Source organism: Ammospiza nelsoni, chromosome Z (genome assembly GCF_027579445.1).
Source record: "Ammospiza nelsoni isolate bAmmNel1 chromosome Z, bAmmNel1.pri, whole genome shotgun sequence".
Classification (NCBI taxonomy): domain Eukaryota; kingdom Metazoa; phylum Chordata; class Aves; order Passeriformes; family Passerellidae; genus Ammospiza; species Ammospiza nelsoni.
This window is the reverse complement of record NC_080669.1, coordinates 36,537,060-36,565,016: the sequence shown is the minus strand read 5'-3', so window position 1 is coordinate 36,565,016 and position 27,957 is coordinate 36,537,060. Positions and strand designations below refer to the sequence as shown.

The following is a 27,957-nucleotide window of genomic DNA, read 5'->3' as shown; positions in this document are numbered from 1 at the left end:
CACAGAGATCAGGAAACCAGAAGAACTCACTGAACTAGTGAATTTTAATAGTATTTACCACGTTTTTAAGCCTAGCCAAGAGAGTTTTTTCCTGTCCAACATTATACCTTGAGGCAGCAAGACTCTCATTCTACCTTGCTGTTGTGAGCTGCAAGATCACATTGCCTTTGAAGGTTTTAAATGATAAACACTTGTCTATTCAGTGCATTTCTTGAATAACAGTCTTTGCTTAAGTACTTTAACAAGAACTATGTTTCTGCTGAAGTTTTCTCTCTCCCGTAAAGATTTATCCCTGGATATTTGGTTTCTGCATATACTCTAGGCTACTTTCACATTCCTGAAGTGTGTCTTGTTATTCCTCCTACTTTGACTGTTTTAGTTTAACGTCCAGCAACCGGTGTCCAGCTTCTGCCATTAATGTCTAATGGGCCAAATAACGCCCACAACAATGTAAACTAATTGCTTTGTTTAATGGTATCATATACTAATCATATAATGATATTTCAGGGCACAACAGACCATCTCATAAGCAAAGCCCCTATATAATGGCTGTAAAGCAAGTTTACATCCAGACGAGGAAGCAGAAGAAACTGCACTTCATTGTGGGTGGATATGCCTACCTGCTGCCCAAAACTTCTGTTATTCTCCGATGCCCTACCAGGAGATTCCGGAAATCAATGATCACGTGGGAGAAGGATGATAAGAGGCTTGTCAGTTCAGCTCACATCACCATTGCACCCTTCGGGTACATGAAAATCCATCATCTGAAACCTTCAGACACTGGGACATACACCTGCACAGCAGGGCCAGCACGGGAGCATTTCATAATTAAACTAATTGGAAGCAACAAAAAGATCATTGCTGAGCAGCCAGCTGGTATTAGGGAGGAAGAGGCCATGAGAAAGGCCGGCTTAAACGATGCCTTGCGAACAGAGGATAAACATCTCAATGGGATTTTCTTCAATGGCAGCAAGGCTGAAAAGCGAGGGCACCTTGCTAACCCCAGCAGATGGTATGACAATATTGTCTCAAGGCTGCTACAGCTCAAGGGCTGGCCAGCAGAAAGTCTGGAGTCCTGGGAAGCCCAGGAGTCTGTGGAGAGAAATACATCCTCAGAACAGGACCAGAGCCAGGAGCATAGCTTGCCATTTACTATGGTCACAGAGCAGAAACGCTTGGATGATATCATAAGAAATTTGTCTCGACAGCCTGAGGAACTTAAAGATATCTACACTGAATATCTTGTTGTGCACCTGGCTCATGAGGCTTTCAGGAGCTACTTGGACCATCAGGAATCTGTCCTCAAAGCACCAAGGCGAAAAGTTGATTCAGCCTCAGTGGAGTACCCTTTCCACAGACGTGTTTCTGGATTTACCAGCTCCCTGAGGACATCATCTGCTGAAACATTTATTCCCACTTCTGTAGACCTGGCCAATGGTTTGCACAGGCCTCATCAAAAGCCTGCCATCCTCCGAAAGATTTCAGCAGCACAACAACTTTCTGCTTCAGAGGTTGTCACCCACCTGGGACAGACAGTGGTCCTAGCAAGTGGCACACTGAGTGTGCTGCTTCACTGTGAAGCAGTGGGAAACCCAAAGCCCACCATCAGCTGGGCTAAGAATGGAGAGGAATTGAAATACAATGATAGGTAAAACATGTTATTTAACTTCTAGGAAAATAATTGATATTTTGACTCATCACTTGCCATGTGTTACTGCCTGTCAGTCCCATGGACAAAACCATGTTTTGCTGTAGTCTGATTTCATAACAGAAAGAAGGGCACGTGCATGTGAATTGGTAAATGGGTTAAACAGAGCACTGTAAATCTTCAGCAAGGTCTGGATGCTGGGTCAGACTGGTGTGGCAGACAGGAGCTGTACTTCTGTTTGAGTAAGTAAAAATAAGGGATTGTAACGTACTAAAGGACATAAGTGCCTAATACAGTCAACAGAACACTCTGTATCCAGAAACTGGGAGTCTTAGTTTATTTTCCCATCTGATGAAGATTGATAAGAGATAAAAAAACTGGTCATTGGTTGTTGCTATTATCCTCTGTTGGAGCTGAAATTGCATTTCTGCTAGTGCTACAGGAGGGCTTGACAGACATGGTTGTGGTTAGAGAAGGTGGAGGAGATGAGGTTTTGCCTTCCACATATATATCCATGCATTAAACTGCCCCAGGATAAGCTTAAAAGGGCATTAGAATCACCATTTACTGTGTATGTTCTGATGAAGGCTGTAAATTGTGGAACCACACCTCATGGCTGTCTGCAGCTTTGCTGTGGTCTCAACAGACGGATCATTTAGCATTTGTCTTCTCATGTGAATTGGTGAATCCTAACCTGTTTGAATTCCAGAATGCTGGTCCCAGGTGTAACCTGAGAATTTGACATAACAAAATGCTTTTACCAGTATACCACAAAATTATGCTGTTTTTCCTTCAGGTGGCCTTTACTTTCTGATCCCTCCACATTATTCATTTGTGTGGAAGAGCACACAGAAAGAGGTTATTTTCAGTATAGGTTGTATGTTTAACTGTCTTGATAACATACATTCTTCCCATGTGTATGCTTGGGATTTTATATTTTGGTTCTGTCCTGTGAGAAATCATTATATAAGAACAGAAAAAGACTGTAGTAGGCAGTAATAATGAGCAACACAGTACAACAAAGTTGTCCAGGGATCTGCTAGCAACTCCTTCTGCACAAGATACTGACCTCAGCTAAGACATACACATTTAGTCATGAGATCATGGGAAAAGATGGAGTCAAGACAAAAATTAATTTCCAGTGTGGTGCCCTTGGATCATCCAGTAAAATCTTGATTTAGGTAAAATTGCCCCTTCTATACAGTTATGAAATTATTTTCTTAACTTCTTCTTTATTTTGACTATTCAATCAAAGAAAAAGTAATTGCTTTCTATAATGATCTGAGTTTCCCAGTTCTTGCCTCTCTGTCTGAAGGCTAATAAGTATATTAAATTGAACACAAAAAAAAACCCAAAAAAAGATAACTTTTGAAGGGGTAGAGGTCACTGAGAACAAGAATGTACCTCTGGTGGAAATCACATACAGTCTTAAGCATGACTTGGACATACAGAATCCCTTCATTTGGATATATTCCTGTGAAAATATCTGTAGGCCACCCCCAAAACAAGTTTCATATATAATTTTTCATCTACTGGGTATATCCTATTAGAATTGGGCCATTAAGTTGAGGATTTTTCTCTCCTTGAAATTACTGTAACTTCTGTTGCCATCCATGGAAGGGAAGGGATGTTACACAAAATTGACCTATGAGGAATGCTGAACACCACAGTCAAGAGAAATTGGCAAGTTTATGTCACACTCTATAATCTTTCATGGTATCACAACACGCAGATTAATTTAGCTGGTAAGAGACACTTACATGATTCCTGAAGTTTTATTTCAGATTTTTTTCATATATAATTTCACAATACTTCTTCAATCCTTATTTCTTTCCCATTCAGTTTGGCTGAAATAGCCTTGAATGTTGTTTTGTTTCTGAATTACCAGTCAGTTGTCTGTGTGCTCAAAATTTCTATCAAAAAGTCAGAGGAAAGTACCATTTCTTTTCCAGTTAGTGGTATAAATCATTGACAACTCTTTTTTAAATATTGAGGCAGTTTCTGCTTTATGAACTTCCTTCTGTGCTCATCATTTATAGTTCCCCTGGGCTGGTGTGTGGGGGAAGAAATGACTAGGCTCTGAGCTTCAGGCACAACTCAACACTATATCTTTGGAGCTAATGGAAATTTAGGAATCATGACGTGTAAAAAAATTGTTCTGTGGATTTTTTTGCTGGATTCTTTAAGATCAGTATTCTGGTTTTGGCTTAGAATGCTCTTGCTGCCTGTCAGTCAGCTGTGCCATTGGAAGTTGCAGTTTAAGCAGACTTAGAGTGTAGTGGTGTAAACTGCAAGGTCACAGATGTAAATGTGTGGTGGTGTCTGGTATGTTTGAACAGTCCTTCCGCTCTGCAGTTTGTTTTCTTTGTACTTTGCCAACCATTGAATGGAGAAGAGCCTACCTCTGTCTTAATGGGAATAAGGAAATAAATAGAGGTGGGCTTTCCTGTACCAGTATCAGAGAGAGACCCCTCTTCTGAGAATGGCCAGAGAGCAGTGCTGAAGTTCCTCAGGTCACACCCTACTGAATATACTGAGATTTCAGAACTACTTGGTTGCTATGGAGTATAGACTGCCAGTTTCAGGTTGGGTGACAGCTGCCTGTTTTGTGTACACAAACCACTGAGATAAAGGCATTCACTTTTACACATTGCGGCCGTGGATTTTGTCTGAGCCAGTGATGTCCAGTAATGATGGTTGATATATGGCTCTATTCTCATTGCCCCATTCCATGAGCTGTTTCGTCCACCCAGAAGTATGACTCCTACTGCATGGCTATCCTTGCAAAAATTAATTTTCTTTGGCTTTAGTCTAGGTACAGTCACAAAAAGATGCAACTTAGGCCCCCAAAAAATGCTGGTTTTCAGTTACTCAGTAGAATGAAAACATACGACACAAATAGCTGCAACAGTTGAAAATATCTCTCCTTCCAGTAAAAGATCCCCAACTTGTGTCTGCCTGTTCAGTCTGAGTGCTTATTTACAGAAAAGTCCACACTCTCTCCTAAAGTTAAAGAGTCAAGTTAACACCAGCATGGGTTCTGAATGCCATTTCAGAGTCTACTAGTATCCATACCAAAGTTTTTTGACTGCTGTGTATGTTGGAAAATGTTTTATTTTAAAGAAAATTCAGATTAAATTCCTTAGGAAACAGTTTTGAAAGTGAAAAATGTTTGAGGAATTTATGCACTGTTTAATACGCCTTGCAAGTATGCTGCAATTTCTGTCACTGGGGATCCATTAGTGCTTGATAATTCAACTTCTCTAAAACAGGCATAAATTTTATAAGAGGACATGAAGCAACATGTGAACAGTAAGTGGTAGGGAGTTAGGTGTTTGCGAGGTGTTTGTTAGGTGTTTGTCTGATTTAGTCATTGATATATGTCCTGCAAAATATGTCTTTGTCTTGGAGGCAATGCAGTGTGGAGCGACTGAGATGAGACTGATTAAATATTAAGCTGTATTATTTTCAGTCCATAAATGAGATTCTGAAGACATGCTGGTGACATAAAGAATTGCTACAGCTGGTTGGTTTTTTTCTCAGCCCTGACAAGCAACTCAATACCAAACAAAAATAGCCATCTATGAGCAAATAGGGAATTCAGCCAAAATAATTCTATACAATGAGGAATGATAAAAGATCTGCTTTCAAGAAAAGCAGCTATGCCTAATTGTGATGCACAAATAACAGAATTATGGAAAAGAAGATGACATTATGTTTGTTTGTGGAAAAGGACATTAAAACTTGCGTTGAGAGGATAGGAGGATGGAGCTGTGTTGGAGTTTTATTTTTTTAAAAAGGCAAGTACCTACCTGGACTACCTCTATTTTTAAAATATTTGTGCTGGATCTTGAGGTGCCTTAAGCTGACAGAGAGATGCTGTCAGTTGCTGTCACCGTTAGCAGTGACTATCTAGTCAGCCCTACTTATGACTAAGAAGTAAGAAAAACATCCTTGACAGCAAAAGTGGGAAGGCAATTATTTCAGCCATTGGTGATTTTTTTAGCTGTGAAAGCACAGATGCAATTTTAAAAGTATTAATCTTTGTTTTGCAAATGTGCATTTTTCTAAGCATTTATAAAACTTGTTTAAAAACAGGCATCTTTTTTATTGATAATGATTATTTTTCTTACTACTCACAAAAAGGTAAAAAAATAATGTTATCTCTGGAGCTTTTCTCCTATAATAGATTTTGCTGGGTGGCCCTAATCTGGTTTGATTTAGAGATCTACCACCCACAGTGTTGTACAAAACCAAATATCCGTGGCTTATTCGTCCATGAGACAACAGTTTTTATTGTGGTGATGGGAGTGTAAAGAAACTCATCAATTCCAGGATCTGTGAGCAGATTTCTATTGCATGTGTTTTACAGGCATATCCCTCCCCCAGTTTCACCCTTGCCACCCACTGTCAATCACAGCCTCAATTAGAGTTTACAAGCAACAACTCCTGAAAGTTGCTGATGAGAACAGTAGATTTTATCTACAGTTCCAGCTAAAAAGAAAACTCAGAGAAAGGAGCAGCAATCTTGAAACACAGTGTGATGAAAACAAGAGTACATAAGCACAAACCCATGGACTGAATTCTTGCTGAAGTAGGTGTATACCAGTGATGCAGCACCCGGTTTCAGGGAGAAAGCTTAGCCAGGCTAGCTCACTTTCTCCCTCGGGGCCGTGCCACCGAGTGCCCGCTCCCTGCCCAGTCACCGAGCAGCAAGGGCAGCGGTGCAGCCACAGGGTGGCCGACAGTTCTGACTGTGGGCAGATGGATTGGAGCACCGAGGGGTGAGATAGGGGAACAGGAAGGGTCCTTTGTATGCGTCTCCAAGAAGGCTTTATTCCGAAGGGGACAAAATACCTCTGAAGGGATGCAGTGACAGTAGAACAAAGAACAGTACAATGTTACAACTTATAAAAGGAGGAGGCCTCAGGGGAGCAGACAACACAGTAACAAACATGGGGAGAACAGAGGAGGAGCACAAGGCGGGATCACATCGTCTCAGAACCAATGAGGGATACATGGGGAGAAGAACACTCTCCCAGAACCTATAGGAATCCAGGGATTACATAGATGACACAGAGGGTTCTAGAACGAGAGGTTAGGATTCCACTTAAATGACAAGGCAGAGGGCAGGGCTACAATGATGGACATGGAAGGATCGGGAATTAGGGGTAGGTATTTGCACTGAGAGGCAGGAAAGGGGGCAAACAGCATTGGGCTAAACCAACTGTGAGGGGGTTGCTAGGAACAAACATATTGAATTCAAACATACTGAATATATTACAGCAATAACCAAAAGGATTATCACAACAAAGACTCACCGCCACATCTCTCCCTTTGTTTAGTTTTTTTGAGGAGCTGTAGGGAGGAGTGGTAGGCATCAAACTTGGGTCTCTTCCCACCACTGCTGTGATGGGGGAGACCTTTGGTGGATAGAATTTTTTTAGTGATGTTAATGACTGCAGAAAGAAGAAGAACTGAAACAACCCATAAAATAACTTTCACAATTGAGGACATCTACCTGGATATGCCCCAGTTCTTAAACAGGTTTTGGAACCAGTCCCTGGTCTCTTCCTTGATGGTGTGCATCATGTCCTTCATTTTGTTGACTAAGGCATGGATATTCTAGATTTTGTCTGTGATGTTAAAGCAACAGAGTCTTCAAACCCTTTGCAGCTGTGCCTGTGCACTAGAAGAGTCTGAAGTCTATGGCCACACAATTCTGTAGTGTGGCCCACTTGGTAGCTTCCTCATTCTCTAGGAGGTCACTGAGAGCAACTGAGGTCAAGTTGGCCTGTTTCACCCCCCAGCACTCTACGTGGCCCAATTCACCTAGCACTTTTGCTGCTGCTGCCCACAGTAAAAAGGCAGAGATGGCAGCTCTTTTTGGAAGTGACGAATGGACAATTTCGGAGTCGCAATGCTCATCAAATTCTTTAATGCTACATTTTTGGACTGCCAAATGGTTAGATTTAAATTGCCAATTTAAACTTCGTGTTTGGTTTGGCAAAAATAGGGACAGCTGTATGATGGCGTATGGGCCTCATATTAGATGAGAGGGCATTCCCGCCCAGTCCCTTTGCCCACAAATTAAAAAGACACCTTTTGGCAGCTTGAGCAGTAACTGATTTTCACTTGATGAGATATTCAGGTGTATAATGGATTGACACCATTTTGCTGCCTGAAACTCTTTTTTATGGATCTTAACAGAAGTATAAGATTTGGAGTAATAAGGGGGTTTAAAAATGAATTGAACACAATAGGGTGCAACAGAGGAACCAAGGAGTTCAAATTCAGTTGGCTCTTTTTCTAAATTGGGTAACTCAGAAAACCACCTGCACCATAAAACTAAAGAGTCTGTAATAGGAATGTAACATCAATAAACAAGGGGAGTATTTTTACTGATTTCATTAGTGAGGGCCTTGAGCTGAGTTGGATCCTGATTAAAGGAAAAGGGAATCCCCACCAGGCACATTGACATTGGGTCGTCCACAGCAGCTATAGACAGACACAGATGGTCTTGTTGAAGTGCATGGGCAAGGGTAACCCAGATGTTGTCCTTCAGCTGTGGGACAATCCATGCATCTGGGGACTGGTCCAGCAGCATCAGGAGCCACAGATGTCTCCACATTTTCATGACCAGAATGGATATTGCGTAAAGAAAAGAAAAATAACATGTGGGAGACTCAACACAAACTTTTAGTAATTATGATATAAAGAAAGCATAAAATTCATAATTCCTCCCCTACTTCCCTGTGCCTTTTATGATTTGAGGCCACTGATATGTCAGTGGGATCGTTGGAAGGGGGTGGGATGGTTGTGTTGCAGTCGTTGCCCCTGGCTGGAATATGGGCTTGACACACTTGCATGGGATCCACCTAAGGCCTGAAAGAGTGGACACGCAAGCATATCCACACCCCCAGGTTATTAATTCAAAAAGCCTTCTGGTCTCACGGATCTCTGGATCTTTTCACCATGACTGGCGACTGCTCTTTGAAAAATAAGATTCTAGCATCTTATTTTGATGGAAATGTCTTGTTACTGGAGGGTTCATGTTCTCAATGGAGCCTTTCAAGAAACTAATGGTGAACAGTGCCTTTGAGATCCTGATATGTGAGTATTTTATCTTAACATCCCCTCTCTGATGTTCTAACATTTTCTTCAGATTCTGATGAGCTCATTCTATTATTGCCTGGCCAGTGGGGGAGTCTGGAATACCCATCTAATGTTGAATCCCCCATTCCAGCAGGAAATCACTGGACACCCTGGAGGTATAGGCCAACCCATTGTCTGTTTTAATTATCCTGGGGATCCCAGGGTGGAGAAGGCTTGCACTAGGTGTTTCTGTGCATCTCCAGCCTTCTTCCCGGTGTGGGCTGAGGCATAGACCGCACCAGAGAAAGTGCCCACCGAAACACATACATCAGTCTTCCAAACTGGGGAACGTGGTTGACGTCTGTCTGCCACACCTTGCAACTTTAGAGTTCTCTCAGGCTCACCCCTGCCCCCATAAATAGTAATGAAGACTCCAGGCAGTTGGGGCATGGGGCCGCAATCGCTCTTACCTAGTCACACCTAAGATGGAACTGATGGACCAGACCAGGCACATTTTGATGGAAATGCTGATGGCTAAGTTTGGCCTGATGGAAGATGTTACTTTGGCCAGCCAGCTGCAATGGGGTGGCCAGGGCGTCAGCTCTTTGATTCTCCTCTGCGATGAAACCAGGGAGATCTCACGTGCATTATGTAAAATGATTGCTGTCTTGGGAGTAAACCAGCTCTATAGGTTTTGAGAGCAACCTAAAAATCACTGCAATCAAGACCTCCCTCAGCACTGCGTGCTCTGCCCTAGATGTATGCCGAATCAGTGACAATATTGATTGGCTCTGTGAATCTTTCAAAGACCCTGATGACTGCGTCCAACTCAGCTGCTTGAGGGGAGCCCTCAACAATCTTAACCTTGGCTTCCCACTGCTGAGTTTGGGGGTCCTTCCAAGTCATTACTGACTTGTGAGAACTCCCAGACGCATTGGTTAAAACTGTCAGGGCCTTAAGAGTCTTACGGCTTTGTTTCTCTTTTGGGACCAAATTAAATTCCGTGTTAAAGAATTTGTGGCCCGGGTTATGGATGGATAATTTTCCAGGGTAGCTATCAAGGATGAATTGTAGATTTTCATTATCTCTTAACAGTTCTTCTAAAGTCTTGTTGGTCAGTTTCCCAGTGGACAGCTTGATAGGTACATGAATACACGCGAAATCACACCCTGCCAACAAACCCATGTGCGCCCTGGCTTTGCTTATCAGCTGGGCCATCAGCTTTAGTGGCCATGTGATGCTCTTGGGCAACTGATGGCCAAGGAACACCCACTCTACGATTAAGAGGAGGTCCTTTTCACCTTTGTCCCACTGAAAAATCAAGCCATACAAGTGTGGCAGCTTCTCCAGGATGATAAAATTTAATGGAAGCTCCAGCCAGCAGCAAAGGGCCTGACAACTTTCCAGTGCCAGTTGGACCTTTCCCAGTGCGTCTTTTGCCTCCTGGGTCAGAAGCCTTGGTGCATACATCTCCTCCCCACCTTTAATAAGTTGAAAAGAGGAGATAGATCTCCCATGATGAGCCCAGCCAGATACTGACCCAGTTCAAAGACCCACACAACTGTTGGAGATCCCTAAGGTCTTGAGCTTGTCGTTGATCACCAGCTTCTGTGGTGTCATCATTTGGTTGGTGATCTCAAGACCAAGATACCTCCAGGGTGGCAGCCTCTTCACTTTTTCTTGTTGAAACTCAAATCCTAACACCAACAAAGCAATAATGTGCCATCAAGAACCTGCGGAAGTATGTTGTCATTGGGAGCACACACTAGCACATCACCCATATAATGGTAGATGATGCACTCCCCTGCTCTGGCACGCAGTGGGGATAGGATTCTGGTGACGTACCACTGGAAGAGGGAAGAGGAGTTCTTCATCCCTTGGGAAAGAATATGCCAGTGGCTAGCGCCTCATGGGAGCCTCTCGGTTGATGGAAGGAACCAGGAACTCCAAACGTGGGGCATTGGCTGGGTGTAGAGAAATTTGAAAGAAACAATTTTTGATATCAGTTACTGCCAGTTTCCAATCTTGCGGGAGCATTGAGGTGGATGGCATCCCTGGTTGGAGAGACCCCATGTCTTTGATGACTTCATTTGTTTTTCTCAGATCGTGAAGGAGGCACCACTGTCCTTCCCCAGCTTTTTGATAATGAATACCGGGGAATTCCAAGGGCTGTTTGTTTCTATGATATTACCTTTTACTTTCAACAAGTTGAGTGAGTGCACTTAGTTTCTGTTTCTCAGCACCCACTGATCTACCCAGACAGGTATATCAGTGAGCCAGTTCAGTTTCTGAGTAGGGCACTCTTCATCAGTGGCCACACTTAAAAAACCTGGGGAGTTGTAGGGATCTCCAGCCTGACTCCCCACTGGTTCATGGCGTGTCTCCCCCACAGAGTGAATTTGGAATTTAACATAAATGGGCATACTTGAGCCAACTGCCCATCAGGTCCCGTAATTAGTACAATGCTCTTAGACTGCTTTGCCAATTAAATTCTCCCTACATCTTGAAACCCACTTGCCACGTCTTGTAGCTCCCAGTGTGACAGCCATTTGTGCGGAGAAATGTCCGTCGCATCCGCCCCTGTGTCCATCATCCCTTGTAGTTGTATAGAATGCCCCCTACTCTTAAGGCTGCACCAAATGAGGGGCTTGTCCTCTCCCACTGCCTTGGTGTTATAAACTGAAAGGTCCAGGTCATCAAACAGCTGTTGAGCCAATGGAATGGCCTGAATGATGACCTGGCCTTTCAGGAAGAGGCAGGGATGGCAGGGATAGACACAACATGCCAGGAGAATGAGATACCCCAGAGTAGGTGGTATAACTCCCGGCTCAATCTCGGTCTCAGGGGGTGTGTGTCTTGAGTCCCTTACAACAAGGTACTTACAACCCCGCCAGTAGACACCTTTGACCCTTTGGCAAATCACGGTGTCCTATCCTGGGTCTACATAGATTTCATGCCAGTACGGTGAAGAAAACATCATAGATTGGGTTAATTCAAGCCGGAACGGCTTTGTCTTGTCCTGGGAAGTGAAAAAAACAGAGGGACCATCATTAAGGTTTTCATTAACAACCACCCTGCGCTCTGCGCAAGGCAGTTCCAAGCTCCCACACTAGTTTTTTGGAGGGTTGTTTCCTCCCCTTCCCCCTTGTCCCCTTCCCCTCCTCAGTGGTACTGGAGGAGCATTCCCTAAAAACAGACAGTCCCAAATCCAATGTCCTGGCTGCTTGCAATGGAAGCAGTAATACTTCCTTGGTGGAGTGGCCAGTGGAATGGTGTTCATAACTGCAGCTGTCCTTTCTTTGGTGGTAACACTCTTCTGCTGTTCCGCTGGTCTTGCTTTCTTAGTACACTCTTCCATAATAACATCTGATGAGGGTGGCGGTGTCAAGGGAAGGGCAAGGATGATCTTTCTGCACTCCTCATTGGCATTTTCCATGACCACTTCCAGGATGATTTTCTCTTGAATTTCTGGTTTGGCCACGTTCCGCTCAACAACCGCCCTGACCCCATCTACAAAATCTAGAAAGGTCTCATCAACCCATTGTTTCAAAGATATAAAACTGGGCAAGGGCTCTCTTGTTGGCATAATTTGGAATGCCTTTTGAGCAGCTTCCTTTATATTGTCAAGGACAATTTTAGGGATTTTTTCAGTTTGCTTCCAATCCAGTGCCCAGTTACCCTCTCAGACTAGATGACTTATTGTGATGAGATTGTCATCTAAATTAGTTGCCGTTTCAGTGTTGTCCCAAAGCTGAGGGAGGAGGTCAAGCAAGCAGTCCCTTCCAGGCCTTGAGACACAGCTGATACTCAGATGGTGTGAGCAGGCTGGAAAATATTTTTTTAGATCACCCGGAACTAAGGTGTTTGCCAATAACATTGTTCTTAAGGGGCCCTTGAAATATTCACTGTGCCGGCCAACCCCCTTCTGAGTCTTGTACAATTCTATGATGTTCTGGTAGGAGAAAGGCACCAACTTGGGATGCCTCTCGCTACCGCCGTCAGTTAGTGGGGGGGCGAAGATGACATCACGGTCATTGTTCCACCCTCCGTTTCCCACTGCCTCACCCACAGCCCCCACATCACTGTAAGAACCAGAAGGATAAGCATGGGAAACTGGAAGTGGGTGGAGCTGGCAATGGAACCTGGAGCCAGAGCCAGGACTACTTTGGGTGGAGCAACTGAAGGCAGTGGAAATTGGGGATGGAACTTCTGGAGGAGGAGCACTGGGAGGACCCATGGGTGGAGCCAAATTGATTGACACCAAGGAATGGAAGGAGTCAGGAACATAGGAGGGGTTTGGGGACAGGAAGGGGCAGGGTTAAGGGGATGGGACGGGGAAAAAGGGATTGTGAGGAGAAGAAACACAAGTGAGGGGCCACTTCATGTGGTGACAGCCATCTTGTGTTCCTTTTTCAGCATTCAGGAAGGTGTCATCTTGGAGATAAACCAGGGAATTTATAACTGGGGAAGAGGGTGAGGTTACAGGGACTGGGAAAGGATCCCTGACAGTGGAGCCAACACTGTCAGGGCACAGATACTGAGGACGCTTTGGGGAGCCAGGGAGACAATCCATGACCTGGCTGCCCTGTGCCTTCTCTGGGTGGTTTGCTCCCCCCAGTCTACTCAATATGGAACAAGGGGGATGAGGAACAGGGGATGAGGAACAAGGGGTCTTGGAGTGAACTGGGGATGATATATTTGTTTGTTTCTCCACTTTCCTTCCAAAATCTTTTGTAATTGGTTGCATTTTAATGAAAAGATGAAAAAATTCATCCCCCAGTGAGTCGCCCTCTTTAGTTTTTATTGTGAGCTTGGCTCCCACTCCATTCCAAAATGCGACCATCTTAACATCTTGGGGGGTCACATTCGGAAAATGGAAAAACAACCATCTTACAAATCTCTTCAATTGACTCTTAAAAAACACCATTCCCCCACTCTCCAAGGAACTCACAACTTGGAAATAAACTTCCTGCTGTGGGGTTGACATTCTGGCACCCATACTGCCAACACAACTTTTTCCTCCAAACTTCTATGGCTAAAAGGAGCAAACTAAAGAAAAAGGGTCCAAGGAGTCATCAAGGGTGGGATGCTAATGCAATGCACCACACTTCCCCTAACCTGGGAATGCACCAACACCCAGCCCATGAGCACCCAGCTGGGTCTGTCCCAGCTGCCGGGATACTGACCAATCTGATGATCTTCGGAAAGAAAGACGTAAGGAATGGTCCTCACCCAGGAAGGGGTCCTCCTTATGTCCACCACAACGCGTAGAAGGTTGTCCCTTCCTCCCCTGAGAGCCGCAGCGACCAGAAAGCAGGCGAGCTGCTCAGGGGTTCTGATGATCCAACAAGCTTTACAACCCCGACACCTCGGGTCAGAGGGACAGCTCTTGCTGGGGTCTGGGCACGAGAGGGAAGGCTGCACGTTGGGTGCCAGGCAGACACAGCACCCGGTTTCAGGGAGAAAGCTTAGCCAGGCTAGCTCACTTTCTCCCTCGGGGCCGTGCCACCGAGTGCCCGCTCCCTGCCCAGTCACCGAGCAGCAAGGGCAGCGGTGCAGCCACAGGGTGGCCGACAGTTCTGACTGTGGGCAGATGGATTGGAGCACCGAGGGGTGAGATAGGGGAACAGGAAGGGTCCTTTGTATGCGTCTCCAAGAAGGCTTTATTCCGAAGGGGACAAAATACTTCTGAAGGGATGCAGTGACAGTAGAACAAAGAACAGTACAATGTTACAACTTATAAAAGGAGGAGGCCTCAGGGGAGCAGACAACACAGTAACAAACATGGGGAGAACAGAGGAGGAGCACAAGGCGGGATCACATCGTCTCAGAACCAATGAGGGATACATGGGGAGAAGAACACTCTCCCAGAACCTATAGGAATCCAGGGATTACATAGATGACACAGAGGGTTCTAGAACGAGAGGTTGGGATTCCACTTAAATGACAAGGCAGAGGGCAGGGCTACAATGATGGACATGGAAGGATCGGGAATTAGGGGTAGGTATTTGCACTGAGAGGCAGGAAAGGGGGCAAACAGCATTGGGCTAAACCAACTGTGAGGGGGTTGCTCGGAACAAACCATTCAAACATACTGAATATATTACAGCAATAACCAAAAGGATTATCACAACAAAGATGCACCACCACATACCAGGACCTTATGAGTTGTATCGCTGCAAAACCAGACAGTGAAAAGAAGCAGTTCATAAGAGCACTAAGACCATATTAATTCTGTTTAACCATAGGCAGTACGCTGAGCTCATGGTAGGCTGCTCTTACTGGAGAGGAAACAAACGATGGGTTCAGCCCAAGGAGGAGCTGAGAACTCCTCTCTATCTTCACTGATTATTAGAGTCTGATTACTAAGCAGTCTTTCTTTAATACACATATCAGCAGTAGAGGAACTGAGAATGAGACTAAAATTTATTTTAAGTAATCACAACTTACAGTCTCAATGTAAGAATTTAAATTTCTTCATAGATTTTTAAATTGAACCCAAAGGCCTGATCTATGAAAAATACTACCTAAACCTAAAAATTCCCAGTATATATGTTCATGTTCACATGGACTAAGAGACTATTACATATTTATTTCTTTCTGCTTTATGCCAGGTTGCTCCTTCAGCCTGATGACTCCCTGCAGATTCTGGCGCCTGTGGAAGCTGATGTGGGTTTCTATGCTTGCAATGCATCCAATGCCCTGGGATCTGACTCTGTCTCCATTGCTGTCACACTAGCAGGTAATAGTTTAACCTCTGTGATTGCAGGATTGTCTATGTTACTTGTGTGAATCTGGACAGTTGTTTGTGGGGGAACAGATGGCTGCTAAAGCTATGTAACATGCATCAACAGAAGTACACTGGTGAAAACACAGGGTGTGAGATCTGCAAAAACCCAAGGCTTTCATAAATAGTTTGTGAAGTTTACATGTCTCTGCAAGACATCAATGCTTTTTCTTACTTGCATCTGACATGCTCTTGAAACAGTATCCTGGTTATTTGCAGCCTGTAGGGGCAGTGCAGTCCAAGCCTGCCAACTTCTGTGCTTCATTTTAAACATAACACTGATCTCTTCAGTATAACAGATGGATTGCAGGAGTTACTCAGGTGTACATTAGACAAGCAAGAAAACTTCCAGAGCTGAATCTTGTACAGGATCAAACACTGTATTGTCCTCAATCACAAGCGTGGCTGACACTATTTCAATTGTAGCAAATAGAGGTTCTCAAAAAATTAGATTCCATGTTTTTATTCCTCTAGTAGCAGATTCTAAAGCAGACTAAATATCCTGTGCTGGTTTAGAATTCAATTCTAAAGAAAACTCATTCAGATAAAAGCCGGTGGCAAAGGGAGTCAGAAGTGTGAATCCAGCTTCTTCGGGGTTCCCGGGCAGACATGGTTGGCAGGCTCACCTCCACATGAGGACTAGCAGAAGGGTGGAGCAGCAAACATGAATGAAGAGCTGTTAAGATACAGGAACAGAAGAGACAATGACAGCTATTGATTGTGACAGGGCAAAGAGGTTTTACAGAAGGAGGATCCCCTTTATCACCAAGGCAAAAGTAAACATGCTAAGAATACTGAAAGGCTTATTAATTTTGCAGACTTATCCATTTCACTGCTTCAGCATTGAAAATGATTGGAGGCTTCCAATGCATAGGCAGCAACCATCAGCTGCCATTGTGTTCATGTATTACTAGAGGAAGGAATAGCTGTTGATAAGCTTTAATTAAAAAAAAATTACACCAAACACAGAGAAGATTTCAGTTGAGAGAAGCATAAAGAAAATGTAATAAGGCAACAGTGGATCGCAGTGAAGCTTAGAAAATCAGTAAATCAACTAGAAAGAGACTTTGTTTTGTCCTTTAGCAGAACGGGTGACTCTTCCAGAGCAAAAAGAAAAATCTGCATCAGAGCTACAAATTACCAGTAGGCAAAACTGAAGAGACTGATCCTTTTTACACTACTACTATCAGAAATAACTTTGCTGAACTCCAGGCAGCAAGGTAGTAGTGCTGCTGTTAGGGTAGTGTCATATTTTAGAAGAAGCAGCTCACACTAAAACTACTATGCTGCACCAGCATGAAGCTGAGCATGAGATTAAAAAATCATCAGTCAAAACCGCTGTTCTGTCCACATTGTTTAGTGAGTGTAAAAGCCATAGTTTTTGTCCATGTTGTGGCAATATTTTTGTATAACACTGTAAAACTAAAGTGTTAGGTCTGTGTGTCACACAGGAAGACTTTAGCTTTTTAATTATAATTAATTATCAAAGCTATTATTTAAACATTTAGGTGAACTAACATTCATGCTTCCCAGACTCAAGCAAAACTCCTCTTAGGAACTGGTATACTTTTGCATCTCACATCTAAGGTAAAAAGCTGGACATCCTATAAAATGAGACCATAAATATCAAAGTGAAATACTGATCAGTTTTTGGAACAAAGTAACAATCTTTTTACCATAATGGATGTATTTTCTCCAAAAAACATGGAAAGCTGAGATCATCTTAGAGGAACCAAGAGTGGGGATGAAAGCTTATTTCATTAAAGAATTTTCTGATTCATTTAACACATGCATGGAAAAAAAAGACAGTGGAATATGCTCCTTTTTTGTTTTCACAATGGTTTCCTACTTGTTAATGGGTTGAACAGCTAAAAGATTTTTAGTCTTGTGGCGGGGTTATGGAAATCAATCAGGAAAATAAAAGGCTGATGGATAGCTGAAGAATTTGTCTTTTATTTAGACTTTACCAAAAGAATCAAAACTTTTGGAGGTATTCAAACAATAAAATATAGTCTTTTACTTAGCTATTCTTGGGTATTAAAATAATCAAACTAAAAAAATGTGAAGTAGAAAAAAAAACCAAACTGATATGACAGGAATTACAGATGAATGTTGTCTTTTAAAAGTTCTGGAAATATAGCTATATGGAGAGATTTATATTTAAGACTGACTTAAATTTTCAGAACTCTCCATGAGCTCAATGAAATCAAATTATTTTTCTCAGATCCATCTTTTCTTCATTGGTCAGTGCCAAATTAACATACAAATAAAGCTAGTGATAGACATTAGCCTGAAAATGCAGCTTTTGGAGTCACATAAGGATATCTGGTTTTGTATCTGACCACTTATTTCAAATGGGGAGAAAAAAGGTGTTTATAGATTTTTGGAAAATTATGTGTTTGAAAATGCAACACTGAGTCAAAACCATCGAAGTCTCATGTGATTTAAAGCAGTTCTGTTATCTTCTGCTATTCTGGCAATATCCTGACTGCAGAGCACTTTCTCTGAGACAGGGGAGCACCTTAATTCAGCTCTTGTCAGCTCTGCTGCATTAGTGCTCTCTCTCAAAGCTAAGCTTGGGTACCCCTGACCTGTTCTGTGAGCATCCCTTTACAGTAGCCCTACAAAAGGATATGCAGAAGGTTTCTTGAGCCACTGATGGTGGATAACTTCATAAGTAATCCCACAAAGACACAACAGCAGTGAAACACGTTGACTTGCTATCACCAATGTTGAAAGTACACTTTATTGTGGGCAAAACCGTAGCTGTATTAGAGATAAACCCCTTCCCATCAGATAACCTGTTTTGTTTTATCTGAAACATGTAGTAACAGTGTATAACATTAATTCAGTTTTTATTCCTCATCTTCTTCTGCTGGCCATTATGAGAAATGGTTTTCCCCACCCTGGTGTTTCCCCTGTTGTTTAAGGAAACCATGATCAATGTGTAGAAACAGCTTGCATGTTACTCTAGACTTTCTCTGCTGTGCTTGTAGCCGTCACTCAGGCTCCTGGGGTTGGTCTTTACCAAGGGGGGGCGGTGCACTGCGGCGCCAGGCAAGCATCTCACTGCAGCTCCAGCTGTGCTGGTGTTAATTGATTCAGCTGGTTCTCCTGCATGTCATTATGGCTTCAATGCTATTCTGCCTCTGCTTCAAGCATGCCTTTTCTTTTTTCAAAACAGCTTTACCCATGGACTTTGGTGACACTGAAATATTGTAAAAAGCAGGTGGCCTTACACTTCATTTTTGCCTTATCCACCTGCTTGTCGTGTCTACTTTCACAAAGAGTGTTCCAGCCTGTCTATCCCATTGTGACACTGATATGCTTGTTATGATAAACTGTGATGCTTCTTTTTGCAGGAAAGCCACTGATAAAGGCATCAAGAGCTACCATGATCAACACTGAATCACCTGCTGTCACTGTTGATATTGGAAGCATGCTGAAAACAATCCAGAAAGCAAATGTTAGCATTAACTGCCAGGTTGCAGGTAAAAAATTATTCTCTCCTGTGCAGGTGCCTTTGGCTATAAATTTCTGTGGGATTCTTTGCTGAATTGTGATCTCCAGTTGCAGCTGAGTGAAATTGCAAGGTTTTCCTAGCTCTTGGACAAACTTCATTGCTTCCATTAATTATTATCACAGAACTTGTCTTCCTTTTGTCCATATCAAACAAGGCAAGTGTAGTGGCTTAAGAAAATTGGGCTCAAAAAAAAAAAAACTCTGAGTCAATGTGACAGGCATCATTGTAAGAGATACACAGTGTGGTGTGGCTGCAACAAAACTGATACACATGGCTACCGGTTGAGGGTGTTCAGTGGCAATATACAAGCATGGACTGACTAATTTTGTCACTGATGGGGATTTTAAAAATCACTCCAGCTAGTTTCTTATTTTTCTGCCAAACTTATTTTACATTAAAGGCATATTAGCTTTTTTTTTTTCCTGGGTTTTTTTTTCCTTTTTTTTTTTTTTTTCATCTTGGAACTGCAGGTGTTTAGAGGAATTCTACTGAAACAGGATTTTCCCTAAAACTGTTTTCCAGTCAGAGACTGAATATCCCTCAGTCTTACAGTGACGGTTTGCCTCTTTCCAGTGGTAACCAAAATAGGTTGACCTTATTGTGTGTGGCAGTCCTATGGCTGTTTGGAATGACGTTGAGATCAGGAGGAGGAGCTGGGAAATCTCTAAAGACCTGGGGGCATACCATGGTTTCATTACACTTTTATGCATAGTATGACGCACTCTTGCAATCAGACTGGTGTTCAGTGACTTTCAAGGAAGAAGATGAAAATGATACCTGTTTTTTTTTTTCCCAGGCCTCACCATGCTCACCTGCATGGACACTGTGTGAAATAGACTAAACATTACATTAACACCAATTATTTTGTATTTGTCTCTCTAGGTTCTCTTAGCTGCCCAGGCACATAACACACAGGTTCAGACAGTTATTGGTGATCTAAGTGTAGCCATTTCTCTTCACCAAAAGCACCATGTAAACAACAGAATGTGACTAAATAAAGTTTCCACAGTGCTTATAGTATCAGAAAACTACAGGACAGAAGCACAAAATGGTCAGGGGCAAAAATTCAAAGTCTACTCTGAGAGGAAAATAATCTCTAGCAATTTTGTGAAACTCACCCACTATGACAACATCTAAAATGGAAAATTTTAGCTTCTTGTGTCTTCTTGTCTAATAGAAGGCTTTTTGGTATCTAGTATCTGTATGTTGGAGTCTTCTGTGACACAGAAAAAATTTTCTTAAATCCCAATTTTCTCCATGGGTGAAAAAAAAATCCGCTACTGCCTCTGTGGAAAACGTTAACTATGTTGACACCAGAGGGTAATGCCCTTGAAATTATCATAAACCCCAAAGCTGGGATGTTACAAAGGGAATAAGAGAGTGAGTAATAAGGACAGATATGTTTTATGGGCACTGGAATACTAATTTCATAAAAATAGTGTTAATAATTCAACAGCAATTACAAAAAAAGCTACCTTGAGGAATGATCCAAGAACAGGAATTTCTATCAACTGTCTCACCTACACCTGGAAAATGAACCAGCTCATAAAGTCTGTAACATAGTATGAGAATAAGTGTAATTTTCCTCCTAATGTAAGCACAAACTTTTTGATTTAGCTTTATGATTATTCACTTTTTACATAGATTTGATCACCCTTAGAACAATCAATTCTAAGGATAAGAGTGACGTGCACTACTTCTGCAGTCAGCAAACATGTTGTATACTAGTGATTTCTTTTGGGTAGATAAACTTTACATCGGTATAGTTTGCCAAAGCCCCCCAGAAAACATTAACAATCAAATGGCTACTAAATCATAGTAAATTAACATGCAGCAGTTAATGCAATAACATCTGGCAATAAAAAATAGATTAGTATATGAGAGCAAAGTTAACACAGTTAGAAAGCAAACTAGTTAGAAAGCCGATCCAGAAATTATGTGGAGACTTGTCTGGAGACTTGTCTGGATAAAACAGCTCTTCACACAGTCTTGTAAAGCTATAGTTTTTTCCTTCTAGTACTTCCTCTCTAGTCATGTCAGGATGTCCTGAGCCAGCACAACCAATGAGAGTTCTAGATCAGTTCATCCCATTAATATGAGCTGTGTTTCTATCACTGCGCTGTACAGCCTGTGGTAGAGGACCATGCGTGTATTGGATCTGGGTAGCTCAGCTCAGGTAAAGACACATTTTTACTGAGAGTCAGCAAGACAGCAGAATAGGTACTTACAAGAGAAATATTAAGGCTCAGTTATGGTATTCTCTAAAGCTACGTTTTCTGTCAAGTGCCAGAAATACACACTTGCTGCTGGCAACCTCGAGAAGTTTCTAAAACTAAGAGATAATGGAAAAGTACACAATCAAAGCCTAGGGAGTAATCTTATATTGCTTTTCAGCTTCTTAAGACAGGCATAAGCACTGTCAAAGTCTGTCTTCTGAGTGGAAATCTATAGATATTAACTAAAAGACAGGGGAAAATAGAGTCATTCGGGATGCATTAGAGTTAATTGGCACTTGATGTGATTTATGTCAAGATGGAGCTCTATTTATTTTAGTTTTATCACAAAGACAGTGTCATGGTTTTGATCAAGATTGTAAGCCAACGTTATTTCACTTGACATAAAATAATTTCTTTGTCTATAGAGGTTAAGGAATATATTTTTTAACTATCGTTAGGCGATTATTGTCAATTCCAGACTTCTCCAAAACTAATCCTAGGGGAACTGCCACTCAAAAGTCAGTCAAGAGTCTTCCAGATGCCTGTGACTGCCAGCTGGAGGATTTGCTCCAAGCCTCAGAAAGCCAGTAGCATTTTTGGTGTTGGTAACTTTACTACTGTGCACCATTTCGCTTAAAAATAGGATGTGAGAGCAACGTCAGCATCACTAGGGAGCTTTCTGTTGATTTCAGTGCTTAAATTGTGCAGATATTCATTTGCATACCAGAAACTTCAAGCAATATGGCCCAGACTGTTACTGAAAATGTAAGAAAGACATGTAAGAAAGAACCAGGTTTTTAAATCTAGTTTGTAGGGCATTCTGCAATGCTAAAATGTCATGTGTAATTAGTGACTGTTGAGTCAGAACAGATTTGGAAGGGTGGCTTAAAATATGTTACCTTCCTGTCCTTTACGTCCTTGTATCTTTGTTATTCTAATTTGTAGTTCTCTCAGTTCTCCTAAACAGTCATTTCCTCTGTATTTCACCTACATACTGAAGATTTTATTTTCTAGTTCTTGCCTTGATTTATGGCCCGTGTTTATTCATCAGCTATACCAGATTGTGAAATATTATTCACCATTTCAAGAATGTTGTGGCATTGGATACTCCCTGAGCCACTGGTTTAGCAAAATTATCTCAATTAGCTTACACAATTCTGCTTACTAGTATTCCAGGTAGGCTTTTTGTGCTGGATACATGCGCGTGGATGGAGGGAAAAGCTGAAGAAGAATAGGCTCGGGTGATTACTCACTACCTAAAATCTTGCCTGCCCAGCAAAGTGAGTTCTGTTTCCAGCTGGCACCTCTCAGACTCTGAGTCTCTGTGATACTTGTGCAAGGGAAGCAGTCAGCCCTCTGTCCTCTGGCACCCGCCGTTGCCCAGCAGAGGTGGTTGAGAGGCTCTTGCCACCCCTTGCAGCTGTGATGTGACACAGTGTGTTTGCTCATCCCTGTGCTGGCTGCCTCCTGCTCCCATCTCGAGGCTGTGTGTGTCACTGGAGGTGGGAGCTCAGAAGAAAATAAAACTGCTGCTCATTGACATACGCTGCTCATCTTCCCCAAAGCAAACTTCAGGAACAGCTGTACCTGCAAATCTCCTGTTAGTGTGGAAACATTGAAGGCAGGGGAAGGACATGCTTGTAGAGTGCAGTTAGAAAAACGTTTTTGTGGCATTGGTGTAGACAATTTTGTAGGCAGTCTTCTAAATCTAAGAATCTTTCTTAGATTTAACAGCAATACCTCAACATTAAGGAGATCTCACTTTTAACCCCCGTTTCTTCTGCTGCTAGTGAAATGCTGAGGAATCTGCCTTTATAGACTAGGACTATCTGAGTAGCTGCCTGCGAGAAGCAAACTAGTTGTGTCTGTCTCTGTATTTATTTAGTTGTTTTATTTGAGTCGCTGCTCTAAAGGACTGTGGCCATATGAAATCTTCCTTGACCATTCCTCGTTTTCTTTAGCCTTCACTCAGTATTTCTCATGTCATCTTGAACTACTTGCCTTACAAATATTTTTGCCTTGTAATACTTGTGTTAGTTACACTTTGCCAATGTTTTTTCCAGGTGTTCCTGAAGCAAAAGTTACTTGGTTTAAGAACAAGGTCAAGCTGTCCTCTACTCACCATCTGCATAATGGGTTGCTGTTAATAGCAAATGTTTCTCTATCAGATCAAGGGTTATACTCCTGCAAGGCATCCAATCCCCACGGGGAAGTAACTGAAAGCTCCCAGCTGTTGGTTCTTGGTAAGTCTGGGATATTTTGATATTTTGGACTGGCAACAGCAATAATGTGGCTACTGGCACATCCAGATGACAGAACTAATTTGTTGTTGTGGAAAGAGGAAATGGCATGCAGGCAGCCCTGTTCTAAAGCAAGCATCAGTCTCCATTTGTACTCTGGGCAGCATCAGCTTAAGCAAGGTGGTGGTAAAAGGAAAGTGGATAAGGAGAAAACGTCTAAGGACAGAGGTTGCACCTCCCAGTCCCAAGATACTCTCTCAGAATTGCTAGGTTAGAAAAGCATTTCTTAACCATGTCTTAAAGTGACTATCTTAAAATGAGAGTGATGGCGTTTTTCCCTGTGAAGTGCTCTGTCTCTGCTGAGCACTCTTCCCATTCAAGGCTGTGTGATACTGACACACCTCACAAAGGTCCATAAAATCAGTGTGCTTCTAAAAATTACATCTCAAGTTCTGTGAATGGTGAATTTTACTTTCCCCGTGCTTTTAAACACCAGACAGAAAGCCCATCTGTGTGATTTGAGAGTGGCAGGCAGCTGTGAGATGTGAGTGGAAGTGGTACCTGGTGGAAACTGGAATTGTGCGAAAGGCAATTGTGGGAAAGGCGTTTCCTTTCCTAGTAACTCATCTTCTATAATTTCTGCCTGCCTGGCAGATGACTGATCCAGACAGACTTTTTAAGTACTTTAGTAGTGCATTTGGTGGTGAAGTCTCAAATTTGGAAACCTATTCCCCACAACTGGGGCAATACCATTAGAGCATCCACTACAGCTCTCATCTTTCATAACTAGTGAGCTTCCAGAGGATGTATAACAGTGAAATTTTCCCAGACAGTACTAAAAGGAAGGTTCAAACTTTTCTCCCACTAATCCAGACTGACTCTAGAATATCAGTCAAAAAAAAAATCTGGAAAAAAATCAGCTGAGTTTCAGCCTATAAATAAATACTCCCAGATGATCTCTAAATCCTTTTCTGATCATTATAGATGGCTTAGCTTTTAAAGATGGTGAGTTACTGTGAGTTATGCAAGCTGCTTATGTTTGTAAGCAAATTACATTTTTAGCTCCTTGATGGAACAGAACAGTTCAGGTATCCTTGACCTGTACTCCAGGTGCTGAATGATATCAGCAGTAGAAAACTTGCATAATGGGTGCCGTGATCTAATTGAAAAGGGATGAAGCCACTGTTCATTTTGATCAAATATCACATCATTTTCATGACAAGCAGAATTGGGAATGCTAGGCATTACCTCAATTTTTAAAATAGCATTGTGATTAGTAAACAACTAAATCCTGCAGTTCTCAGCATAGACTGATCCTCTTGAACTCTGAACTCTTAGTCCTTTGGAGTTCTGCCTAAGTATACCACAGGATCTGGCAGCAATATAACTATATTTAATTAGGGCTTGATCCAAGTTGTAGCAGACACTAAAAGTTTTTCATTAATTGTCATGAACATTTCCTTCATCCTCTACACTGTATATATTTGCTTTTTCTTCCAAGCTGCTGTATCTCCAGATACCATATAACTCTGTCATATATGAATAGGGACGACCAGAATGCTGTGGTAACCTTCGAAGATGATTTCTTTCAGTTTGTGGTCACATTGATATAGATGTTATTTTAATAATTTCTCCAGCACCTTACCTCACATGAGGCGAAGTTTCAGTAGTTATCCAAAGTTGCTTAATCTGCCCCTCTGAAATGGCAATGTATCAGCACAGTGAAAATTGCAGCAGTATCTGGCAAGGGGGAGGTGGGAGGGGTAGTGGGAGAAGATGAGCGGGGTCTATGTCCCAAGATGTTTTCTGCTATAGTGTTGCTCATTGTCCCAATCTGTTACCAGAGCCTCCACGACCTCTTCCTTACCTAGAAGATTTGACTGCATTGCTTAGCAGTGCTGGGCCCAGCACCCATTCAGTGCTGACTTCTCCTTCAGGAACAAAACTGACTGTCAGTCCAGGGAGCTCTGCTCTCATAGGTAAGTCAAGTGCTTTAAGATTTTTAAATTTTAAAGTCTTTAGAGTTTATATTGCAATGACGCATCTGGTTAACCTTTACATTAAGGATTTGGTTGTCCAGACATGGGCGCTGAGACAAAAGACATCAAACCAATGATTTGTTGTGCGTCATAATCACTGCCAAATACTTTTTAGGCCTCAGAAATTTATTTTTAAAAAGAAGGTCCTTTAATTAGTCCAAAGCTGCATGCAGAATAAGGGGTCCATGGTGCCGCCCTTTATATATATACAGCACCCTGTAAGAAGCAGTTCCTGCCCTGGAGAGATGGAATTATTCAACACAAAGACAGGGCAGACCAGAGTGCTACTTGATCTAAAAGAAGAGGCATTGGTGGTTCTGTTTTAATTTTTCTTCTACATTTGAGTAGTTGCCTTTCCATATGCCTGCTACTCATGTTGTATATCCTTCTTCAGAGCCTTTCCCACAGTTTTGTCTATCCCTGTCTACATGTTTTGATCTTGCAAGCTCTCTGTTTTAATCTGTTCATTTTATTTCTCTTTCTTACTTCACACAATCAGTGCTTTACATGAAGCCATATAAGGAATCATTCATCCCAAATGAATGCTTTTCTTCTTTTCATCCTTTTCTGCCTTCCATATAGCTTTACCCTCTTTACACAGCAAGTTCTTCTTGTAAACTCTAAACTCCTGTAAACTTCTTTCAGATCTGTGGATGTGATTTGTTTGCAAAGTGATTATCATTCTTTTCTAAATTTCAGGGTTTATTTATTTTATGATTTCATTTCACAGGCTGCTTTGAAACTCTATTAATTGTCAGGCTCAGATCAGCAAGCAGCTTCCCTAATGAACACATTACTGCATACCATGAAAACGTGTCAAGCCCTACAGCTTCAGAACTATCTTTTCTCCTTTTGGGGGAAGGGATCTGAAACTTTTAGCAAGAGTTCTGCAGATGAGATGTCCTGAGTGTTAATACATCTCTGCACTTTCCAAAGCATTCTTTCCTCACATTTAATAGCAATTTTGAGATTTTATTTTCACAGTGGAGACATTCTATTTATGTGTTTAGTTTTGTGTGGTTTACTTTTCCAAGTATCTGCATACATCTGCATACATTTGCAATGGCTTTTAGCCTGCAGCTCTGGATTACATTTCTGCTTGCACAAAAACTGCATTGAAATAGTCCTCAGTGGGGAAGATGTCATAGGTATTTACTAGCATTGAGTAAATCATTTTGAGTATGGTTTTATTGTGCTCACTGATTTAAGACTGGGTCATACTCCTGTTTCATCCATTCCCTCTCAGATTTCCAAAAAAGAGCACTTTAGGAGTTTCAGGCAGTTTTTATTGTTTAAAAGAAGTAATTGAATGACAAAGGGTTTTCTGCCCTGCATGTATACAACCACGTCCAGATCAATTTCATTTGGCCATATTGCTCTGTACCCTGCTGTTTCACTTCATGGGCAAGGAAATTCCATGGATTGTAATTGCAAAATAGCAAACCAGCAAACCAATTCTTGAGGCAGTTCCCTCAACTTCACTAGAGTTTTACTGGTTTGAATTTGAGCCTTGTTATCATTCAAACCTAGGAAAATCTTCTGAGATATTTTTTCTAGCAAAATATCAGCATGGAGTAGGCTATCCAGTCAATTAGAAAATTGTCCATTGATTCTTTCCATTCTGCTACTCACACAATCAACTTTAATCCTGCTAAGCCTTTCATCATTTATTATGTTGAGGTGTTGGCTCTATGTTCTCTGGATGTCCCGTATAAGAACTTTGGGTATATAAATTGCTATGTGTGAGATCCCTTATCTGTGCTACTGTTAGGCACCAGTATCTCTTGGAACTCGAAAGGTATTCAATTTGACATGTATTTGGAAATCTGGCATATGAAGAATTGTTGAGTAGTGAAGGAAAACAGGATATGTGCAAAGGAACAAAGTGAAATGTGAAGAAAAGGAGTGATAATGAGCTCTGGGTGAACATTTTATTTTACTGGAGTTAAAGACAACAGAGTGAAAAGTGATGTTAGAAACCTGGATAAAGTCATGCATGGGTTTGCCAGAGTTTAAGAAAAATGGGAGTCAAAACTTCATTAATCACTGGTTTCATGCCTTGGGGGTTAAAAAATGCAAACAGAAAATATTAATACAGTAATGGAAATCTAAAACTACAGATGAGAACTTGCTTGGAAATTAACACATCTGCATCAAATATTTAAAAATTGATAAAATTAGCTGCAAGGCAATAAATAGAACTTCCAGGTTATTATACATGCTATACGTTATCTTTTACAAAGTGGATTTGTGCAATGCTTCCACCATCATTTCAACCATGTAAAATTATTAACTTGCTGTCTGGTATCATCTCCTGTGGGTTTCTTCTACTTAAATTCCAAGGGGGTCGCTGAAGATAAAGATCAGTGTCACAACACACGCATATATGGTTTGGACGTTTTCCTTCTT

At 41.9% G+C, this 27,957-nt stretch overlaps 1 protein-coding gene across 1 annotated transcript in view; it reads left to right on the top strand.

The window, feature by feature from the left end:
• ADAMTSL1 (ADAMTS like 1) overlaps positions 1-27,957 on the top strand; it is a 391,268-nt gene that overhangs the window by 343,854 nt on the left and 19,457 nt on the right. Inside the window, exons 20-24 of the mRNA XM_059492542.1 lie at positions 508-1,648; positions 15,358-15,485; positions 18,893-19,021; positions 23,333-23,512; positions 25,354-25,488. Of these exons, the coding sequence (XP_059348525.1) occupies positions 508-1,648; positions 15,358-15,485; positions 18,893-19,021; positions 23,333-23,512; positions 25,354-25,488 (1,713 nt within the window). The remainder of the gene's footprint in view (positions 1-507; positions 1,649-15,357; positions 15,486-18,892; positions 19,022-23,332; positions 23,513-25,353; positions 25,489-27,957) is intronic.